At 42.5% G+C, this 9,384-nt stretch overlaps 1 protein-coding gene across 3 annotated transcripts; it reads right to left on the minus strand.

Annotated features, from left to right (window-relative positions):
- Window positions 1-1,428: 1,428 nt before the first annotated feature.
- Window positions 1,429-8,951, minus strand: tra2b (transformer 2 beta homolog (Drosophila)). Of its 3 annotated transcripts, XM_045696630.2 has the most exons (9): window positions 8,750-8,925; window positions 4,772-5,081; window positions 3,989-4,134; window positions 3,326-3,485; window positions 2,986-3,174; window positions 2,727-2,842; window positions 2,445-2,624; window positions 2,278-2,351; window positions 1,429-2,167 (listed from the first exon to the last, which is right to left on the minus strand). In XM_045696630.2, the coding sequence occupies exons 4-9, from the start codon at window positions 3,356-3,358 to the stop codon at window positions 2,157-2,159; spliced, it is 603 nt and encodes a 200-aa protein (XP_045552586.1). In that variant the 5' UTR covers window positions 3,359-3,485; window positions 3,989-4,134; window positions 4,772-5,081; window positions 8,750-8,925; the 3' UTR covers window positions 1,429-2,156.
- Between the last annotated feature and the right edge of the window lie 433 nt (window positions 8,952-9,384).

The following is a 9,384-nucleotide window of genomic DNA, read 5'->3' on the forward strand; positions in this document are numbered from 1 at the left end:
GCAAGGCAAACGCAGCGTTCCATTGGAAATTAATGTACTTCTGGTGTATCAAAACGCAATGACAGTCGGTGTGTTCGAAGCATAATGCGCTGCTCTATAACGGGCATTGGATTGAATCCAGGCCTTTTACGCAGCGATTCAATCCAAATGAGCGCTGTAGAGCAGCTAGTCAAAGTTGACTTGAAGGTATTTTATGATTGAGCCGACATGTGCAGTGTTTCCACTGAATTTAATTTATGCAAACATTGGGGGAAATGCCTGTAAAAGCTGCATTGTTGGCTGTCCAGTGTGCTGCACTATGAATTTAATCCAGGCCTTAGAACACCCTCCCCACCAGGATTTGAACCAGGGACCTACCACATGGAAAGGCCTATGTCCTCCATTCACCTTCATCCTACTTCCACAGAGAGATGTCTTGATTTCACTCATCTATACACCAATCACTTAGCTTTGCCCACTGATTGTTAGGAAGAAATCGGCAACGTGATTCAAACCAGTAACCCCCTGCGTGGCAACCTGATTCTGGGTGTACACATTTTGCATCTGGGGGCAGCTCAGTTCTTGACGGAATTGGCACTCAAGTCGTATACTCTAAATGGCCCTGTCAGTACAGATGAAGGATTTAAATTTGACAGTTTTCTACAGCAGGAAAATAATCCTGCAGTAACAGGAAATGTGAATTATAATTAGACATTTTTGTAGGGGTTGATACATTTTTCGTGAGGGAAAATCAAGTCTGACATTTCAAAGTGGAAATTACAAACTTCAGAAGCCTTTTTAAACCTCAAATACACCAAGTTTAAAATTTCCTGCAACAGGGTGATCAAATTAAGAACCTACATCTGTACAGCGATTAGCTCTTAAACTCCACTATTGCTGTTTAAGTAGTTTAGACATATTGTAGACATCCTGGACCCAGTCACTGTAAGCGTCAATTGAGCAAACTTTCATCCAATCAATTACATTAGAACAAATGCAGGTCTTCCTCGAGGAAGAGGATAACTAGTCAGTTTCACAACTGAATGCATTCAACCAAAATGTCTTCAGCATTTAACCCGAACCCTCTGAATCAGAGGTGCTGGTGGCTGCCTTCACGTCATCAGCGCCCGGGGAGCAGTTGTTGTTAACTGCCTATGTCACACCACTTTTATAATAATGGGATGCAATGCAAACATGGTCATTGTTGAATAAGAAAAATAAGATCAATGATCTCAATACCTCCCTTTTTCCTTTGCTGGGGTCCTGTGGACGTGCATAAATATAAAAAACATCACCCTAAAAATGTTTCTTAGCCTTTTAATTGTTTATGTTTGTAACAAGACCCTTCTCTGTTGTAAGGTTCACCAATTCCTAAAGCCTCACATAATGTTCACCAGTTTGCCACACACCAAGTACAGGAGACATGAAGAAAGTATTGACGGACAAAACTTGAAAAGATGCAGTTTTATTATTGCTTGGAATACTGCAGACTTAAAATCATGGTACACCCATACACACAGCACGGGAACTAGGGTAGAGCTTCTAGCTCTTGGCTCTTCTCCCGAACATACAGCAGGAAGAAGTTACCCCCTAACCACTGATAAAGGGTGAGATATTTTTCATCAACCTAAAGGTTAAGGTTAGGATTGGGGGTTGAGCCCTCTCCCCTAGAGCCTATCGTGCACTAAATATCACTGTACTTCAACACATCTACCCATTAAAAAGGAGCCTGGTGATACAAAACACACATCAGATGGATTAAACATGGTTCTCCCCAAAGAATGTAAGTGGGGCGCTGCGCCACCTTGTGGACTGGCTGTGCCACTATGTAAAAAACAACCCTACCAAAATTTCGGCAAGTACAGGACAGGAAATGGCAAGTACAGGTGTTTGCTGTACTCAGCAGCAGCACCACCACCGTCTTAAAAAATCCTGGGGAGAACCCTGGATTAACAAATCCACAGCTTCTCTAAAGACAACGGGCAAGACTGACAGAAAGAAGCTCATGTACAGAAATCCAACTACTGAATAAATTTAACTAAAATAAACAAAAAATATGACTGTTTATCAAGTTCACAATTACATCTTTTACCATTTCCCTAACTTCCCCAGATATGCACCCCACCCCTGGCCCTAACCCCACAAAAAGTATCATCTTGCTCCTCTTCTCCCTCTGCTCAGTAGTGGCCTGTGGAGACAGGAGGGAGACATTTAGAAATTGAGGCCCAACCACTGCGTCACTAGTATATTAGCTGTCAAGTTAACCATGTTAAGCGGTGCTAAGTCTGGTTGACTTACGTGGGGAGTACGATCGCGAGCGTGAGCGAGACCGGTAGGCCCCTCGGCTGTAGTACGGGGACGGAGACCTGCGTCTGGAGAGACAACACACAATAAGCATCCACCAACCAACTGCCCCAGCCCTGCTTAGCAACCACTAACTATAACATCCAGGCCAGGTGTCTCACCTGTAGGACCTGTAGCACTCTCGGTCGTCATAGCGATCGTAGCCGCGGTCATAGCCTCTGTCGTAACCACGGTCACCGCCGCGGTCACCGCCGCGCTCGTAATCCTTCGAGCTACGGCGAGATGAGCTTGAGCCGCCACTTCCTCCTCCACCGCTGCTGCTGCTGCCACCGCCACCACCACTGGAAAACACATACTGTTAGAGGATTCACTGAATGTACAACGTGCGTGTGCATCACGTGGGCCATCCCAGATGCGTGAGTCTAAGAAAGACGATCACTCACTATGTGGGCCGTCCCATGTATATCCCAGGGGTAGGTGTGTGTGGTCGTTTGGTGATGGAGAAATCGACCCTGATCCTCCGTCCATCCAACTCCATTCCATTAGCTCTCTCCTTAGCCTGAAACAGAGGGAGGGTGGAGGAGTGGGACAAAGATGTTTAGAGAAGAGTACTCCCCTTCAACACCATGCTCACTCAAAAGTTCTGATTCTTCTCTGTTCTTCCCCTGCAATATCCCCCTTCCTCCCTCCCTGCCTTCCTACCCCATTGGCGTCCTCTCGGACTTCGAAGTAGACGAAGGCGAAGCCACGGGAGCGACGTGACTGCTGGTCGTAGACGATGCTGACGTCAGCCAGGGGACCGTACTTGGAGAACACGTCTCTCAGATCTCTCTCTGTAGTGTACAGGCTCAGACCAAACACACCCAGGCAGCAGTTCGGGTCCGGGTTGGCCTATAGAGGAGAATTGTTTGAAGGATAGAGGTTGTGTGTGGGGTTTGCCTAAGAGAGTCTCGTTTCCAGAGGTGTGTGTGTGTGTGTGTGTGTGTGTGTGTGTGTGTGTGTGTGTGTGTGTGTGTGTGTGTGTGTGTGTGTGTGTATGTACCCGGTTGCCAATGTGCCTGCGGCGGTTGGACATGGGGGAGTGGCTGTGGCTCCGACGGCGGCGGTATTCCCCGCTTCGGGATCGGCTACGGGATCGGCGGCGGTGGGAACGGGAGCGAGAGCGGGAATAATGCCTGCGGGAGCTTCTGTGGGAACGAGACCTGGGGAAAATAAAATAAAGGACATGTTAAGAACATTTAAAGCAGGGTTTCTAACTGGTGGCTGATTTTATTTGCCCCCCCCCCCCCCCCCAAGTTTTTATTGAACATAAGACTATAAAAACCCCAGCACCAAGTGATTTTATTTTTGGAAATCTGTTCCAAAGTATTCCCACGCATAATAGAGAGGTATACGTGATCGTATAGAAATGTATCATCTCTGTTTGGACTTCTTGTGGTGAATTTGCAGTCTACAAATTATTTGTAATTATGTTCTGGCCCCCTGACCATCCACTCAAGAAAGAAGAAAAAATCAGCCCACGGCAGAATCTAGTTGATGGTCCCTGATTTAAAGAGTTTAGAAACAAAAACATGAATAAAGCCATAACACAAAAACAACGCAAGCTCTTTATGTGGACCTGAACAAAAATACACACTATGCTACCCAGCAACTCCTAAAAGTGTCACCACAAAACCCAAAGCCTCCTTGGAGCTGGGGTTCTTACCTGGATTTGGAGCGGGATCGGGAGTGGGACTTAGACCTGGAGTGTCTGGAGCCATCTTTGGAGCGGGCTGGGGAATGGGCCGGGGAGCGGCTGGCAGACTTCCCAGAACCCCTTGGGCTCACACTCCTGGAAGCGGACCGCGAGTCCTGAACGGGCCAGATACACATAAACACAGGTCAGAATCAAAACACAGAAATGGTCAGGATAGAGAGAGAGGAGGTACAGAAGGAACCTCGCTCAAACCTGCTACAGGCCCCTCTTATATTTCAGCTCCAGTAGTTTAAGAAAAAAAATCATAACATTTCATTAACGACAGGTATTTGTTTTAACTAGATCTGCCTGTTACAGGCGACCAGAGGAAATCATATAGGCTTAAAGTAGGTGTTAATCTAGTTTAACCTTAACACAGTTCTATGATGAGCGGATTGTTCTCTTACACTCTAGGCAGCGTAGCAGAGTTTAACCTTGCATGTTGAGGACTAGGTAATGTGTCTGAGATGGAAGAACAGTTGGCATGCATGCTTAAGAAGTGTTTCTCACGCCATCCCTCAGGGAGACCAACTGTTGCACATTTCCATTTTAGTACACCTGATTCAATTTGAGAAAGAGCTTGAGATTTTGTTGAATCAGGTGTACCAGTGGTGGAACAGAACAAACAGGTGTAATGACTGGGGGTCCTTGAGGGATGGCTTGGGAAACATTGCTTTAGAAAACAGAAGGAGAGAGGGAGAGAGAAATAGGATTGTAGAAATAACATAGCAGGCTATAGGGAATTAACCATACCCCCGAACACCTCTCATAACTTCATCACTTCTTTAACTTCATAACTTCAAAACAACCATCTCTTTTCTTCTTTCTTCCGTTTCACACCATTTCTGACTTCATTTTTCTCTCCTCTTCCCCCACTTCCTTCCTCCCATTTGATTTCTGCCATTACATCACTCTACCAGTGGACAGCGTGGCCGCTCGCTTCTGCCAGCTTCATTTACATTAGCATGCATCAACACCATCAGCTTCATCAAATATGCCCTTTAACAACTTCAAACTTCATATCTGAAACTTCTTCCGCCATTTTGCTTCTTCCCAACTCAACCTTAACGAAAAACAGACAAGGATGATAAAAAGGGTTGGTTTTTTTTAATAAGAGCTACAGAGGTCAAAATGTGCAAAAACCAGGCTCGTAACACTCAATTCAGACTAAATAAGTTGTCTCACCTGAAAAGCATTAAATCAAAGCAATGTTAAGGAAATATGTATATTGATTTCTCTGAAATGCACAACATCAGAATATGATGAATGAAGACTAGAAAAGTTATAAAATCATGGTGTTCTTTAATCCTAGTCCAAGGGTCACACAAGGAGTGCAGGCTTTTGTTCCAGCCCAGTACTAGCACATCTGGTTTATCAAGCCCTTGGACCAAGATTGAAGAAATGCTATAATAAATCTGAGTAAGGGTTAAAAGTAAATTAGCTACTTCTTTCAACGCCCCATTCAGTATAACATTTGTTTATGTGTGATTTAAAACAAAAATGGCTTTTGCAGAAGGATCATTACAGTGCAACTAAATATAGGACTAACAACTTTAGAAAAAAGACAGTACTCTCACATGGGTGGTGCCATGTTGAAGAGCTTGATACATTGTAACTGACTAATGAATAGCTACAGAGTTTATGCCGGATAATGTGATATAACCAAAGACTGTTGGTGTCCATTACTGGGCAATAGAGAAAGGCCCTATACAAACCACCGCCATAGGTTTTTCAACGAACCTGTTCTTGGTGATACTTTTTCACTGAATCGAGAACAAAGAAAGTACCTTTAAAAAGTCTGTTTCAAATTGCCGGCGGCTCTACAAAAACCAGCGAAAACGCTAAAGATAATAAATCCATGTTCTGTATCGCGCAAGATGGTTCCTCGCCAGCTTAGCTGCCGCACATCTAGGATTTCCCAGCATCTTTGCAGAAACTACTAGTTTCTATGCAACGCGGCCATGTATAGAAGTAGATGACAGCGCATTATATAGTGTGACCAAAACAAAGGACTACACACATGCTGGAAGCATATCTCACTCCATACAAAACATAGATTTATAATTTTTCTGAATGTGTGTTTTTTGTAGAACCACCTGCAACTGACATTTAAGATACTTTCTTCGTTCTCAAGTCGGTGGAAAAAGTATTGCCAAGAAGAGGTCAGTTAAAATCTATGATGGCGGTTTGTATGCACATGCTTCAACAGGGCAGAAGTCTGTGTGTTGTTGAGATTCTGGATGGCCATTGGCCAGATGGCTAGCAACAATAAAAAGATGCTGTCATGTGGGGAATCGTAGGTTGTTATTGCTACCATGTCTTGTTTTGACTCATGTCACATCTACGCTAATATGGCTAAAATTCCCTAGCTAACCAACAACTGTAACGATGCATGAGAGACAAGTGCTCATTGTGCAAATATATTTGTTTTCAATAAACAGTGGAGACGAAATATAGTTTAGATGTTGTCAACAATCTATAGGCTGGTTTATGCTTTGTCTATCAACATGTCTTTAGACAATTCGAATACGACAAGTGTCACTAGTCAAAACGACACTTAATTTATACTCCGTGGACATAGCAGTGGGAAGATATTGTATATATATTTTAGAAATATACAATTTGCCCTTGCTAAAGGCCCAGCGCACTACTTCTGTGGGAAAAAATCTATCATATATATAAAAACACAGATAATTAAAGTTCAACTTTGACCCCATTGCTGCTGTTGTCATGGTTACCTGACAGACCGTGCACAAGTTCTTAAATTCTCTGGAAGAATGACCTGCTTTTATTTCGTCACACTCACAACCATAAGCTATTTTCTGTAATTTTCTTGCCATTCATTTATAAATAATGATCTTGTTAATTTTCCTGTAATAATGTAGGGTGTTCACTGAAATACAGATTACTTTAGTAGAACTCTCTTGAATTTATGTCTAAACGTAGTTTTCTATGTCATTATGAATCACATTCAACTAATCAGATTGTTCTCTACAATATTATAGTGTTGATTAAATAAGAACGTTAGTTTGTTGCGACAGTTGCTAGTATAAACTGCCCAGCTCTTGGTTGTATCTCTTCCATTTTTCAGCATTGGGAGGTAACATTTAGAGGTGTCTCCGCGGTTTGGACCAATCAAAGTAAACTTGATACCCTTGTCATTTTCAACACCAGACCCTCTAACCCCGGGTCAATCAACATTGAGGGGCCGTTTCTATGGCGATTTAAAGGGAAATACTTTAAAACTGCAACAGATTGAAATTCAATATCTCCCTTCCCTGAAGACAGTCTTAGATTAAGAAATATATAGACCCAATTTAGTTTTGTATTCCGCAGATTTCCTTTAGAAAAAACCCATGTTATCACACAGGAACCTGTAGCGACTAGCTAGCTACCTTGTCCGTTGACGTTTGAAGATAGCGCCATTCTGCCCGCAGCGCAGTGAGGGCGTTCTTATTGAGCAGCGACCACTTTTTAACCATGGCCATAATGACATTCTATTCACTTTAAATCATTCTAAATAGTCTAATTTGTGAATTATATATGGTATAAACAGTTTGGACTATTGATGCATCTCTTTTTTATAAACATCGAATAAGATAATTTTATGGGTGTACACCCTAAGTAATGAATAAACAATTGCTTTATTTAAGACATTGTCAGCTATGATATGGTCGTTATTTGAACTGGCTAGCCAGCTAGCTAACAAGCTAGAAACTAACAAAAACATTGTTTAGAAAGTTACTTTTACTTGCCTGGTATGCCAGATTGAAATATACTGTATTACATTTTTAAACAGGTGGGTTTATTGGTGTTAAAATACAGCAGTTATGATATTTTGGACCACCAGGCAGCTGTTGTGTGGCAGCCTGTCATTTTTGTGTTTGTCGTCATGAAGCCTGTCATGTTTGCGTTTATACTTTTTCATAACAACAAGTTTGATGTCAGACAACAATCGGATGTTCATGATGTCACTGCAACAACTGTCTACATGCATGTTGATAGACCAACTGTAAACCAGCCTTAAAATTAAGCCAACCCCTTCTATTTCGCCCCATAATTGCGCACGCGTCAGTTTTGTCGCAAAACAACCAACCCGTCTATTGGTGTCTATGGGAGACACCCAGTTAAGTCGACCGGAACTGCCTTTTTTCCCCCCCTTATGGTAAACGGCACGAGTGAACCATCTTCATTTATCCACAATTTTTTGTTATGTCACATTATTTGGTGTACAATCTGTAATTAGCTAAGTGACTGCAGCAGTACGTGAGAACGAGACGTAAACCACTTCGCTAGTTAGCTACTAATCTATAGTTAGTTATATTGCATTCACCTGCAATGATGAGTAAATGTACATAGGTAACTGTTTCTCGCCAGCAGTCTCAGTAGACTCGTTAATTCAAAATGTAGTTACTTGATGTGAATTAGCTAACGTTAAAACAGCTGCAAACCACTTGGCCTGATTGGACTAACATATGGTAGCGTTAAGTTGCAAAATACACTGAATAAAAAGACACCAATGTTAACATAAATGAGTACATGGACATTAAATTAGAAAATTTAAACGGTACAAAATCAATACAGTCGATGCAAATCAATGCTCTTAACTACATCATGGTTGTACTAACTAGCGTTAGCCGCCTAGCTAGGCTAGGGCATAATGGCGTCTTTGAGTCTGCTCATTTTAGGGCAAGAATAGATCTTCGGTAGTTCGTGGTTGATTATACGCACCCGCTCGCCAAAATCCTTTTCGTTGTCGCTCATTTCTTGTCGATAGAAACTTAAATGATATAAAATTAACTGGTTTATTTCGTTAACTAATAATATGTTATCAAGTGAAGCGAAACACTGCTACTCGCCTCCGTTTCTTTAGCGCCTCATTCACTGACGCATGAGTAAGTCAAAAGCGGATGTGACGCTTAAACAACCACAGTGAGTAGACGGGAAAGTCTAAACCAGATAGGAAGAGAGGCTCAATTTGGCGGAAAAACGGTCTCCCTCCAACAGGTGGAGGTTGTTTCGCCGACCAAGCAAGGAGTTTTTATATGGAGGTGAATGAATGGTTCATTTGCTACCTGAGGTCTATTTGATCGAATAGACGTTTGGTAATGTTTAAGTTGTTACGAGTGTACCGATAACCAATATACACAGGCAGTTAGAAAAGCCAAGGCTAGCTTTTTCAAGCAGAAATTTGCTTCCTGCAACACAAACTCAAAAATGTTCTGGGACACTGTAAAGTCCATGGAAAATAAGAGCACCTCCTCCCAGCTGCACACTGCACTGAGGATAGGAAACTCTGTCACCACCGATAAAGCCACTATAATTGAGAATTTCAATAAGCATTTTTCTACGGCTGGCCATGCTTT

The sequence above is a fragment of the Salmo salar genome, chromosome 16, assembly GCF_965601325.2.
Source record: "Salmo salar chromosome 16, fSalSal1, whole genome shotgun sequence".
Classification (NCBI taxonomy): domain Eukaryota; kingdom Metazoa; phylum Chordata; class Actinopteri; order Salmoniformes; family Salmonidae; genus Salmo; species Salmo salar.

What these genes read in the sequence shown, in the direction of transcription:
- tra2b (XM_082962328.1), bottom strand. Translation starts at nt 3,358, where the DNA reads ATGTCCAACCGCCGCAGGCACATTGGCAACCGG. An exon ending in GCAGGCACATTGGCAACCGG is followed by an intron (nt 3,175 to 3,325) that starts GTACATACACAC and finishes TCTCCTCTATAG; the next exon opens with GCCAACCCGGACCCGAACTG. An exon ending in TACATGGGACGGCCCACATA is followed by an intron (nt 2,625 to 2,726) that starts GTGAGTGATCGT and finishes TGTGTTTTCCAG; the next exon opens with TGGTGGTGGCGGTGGCAGCA.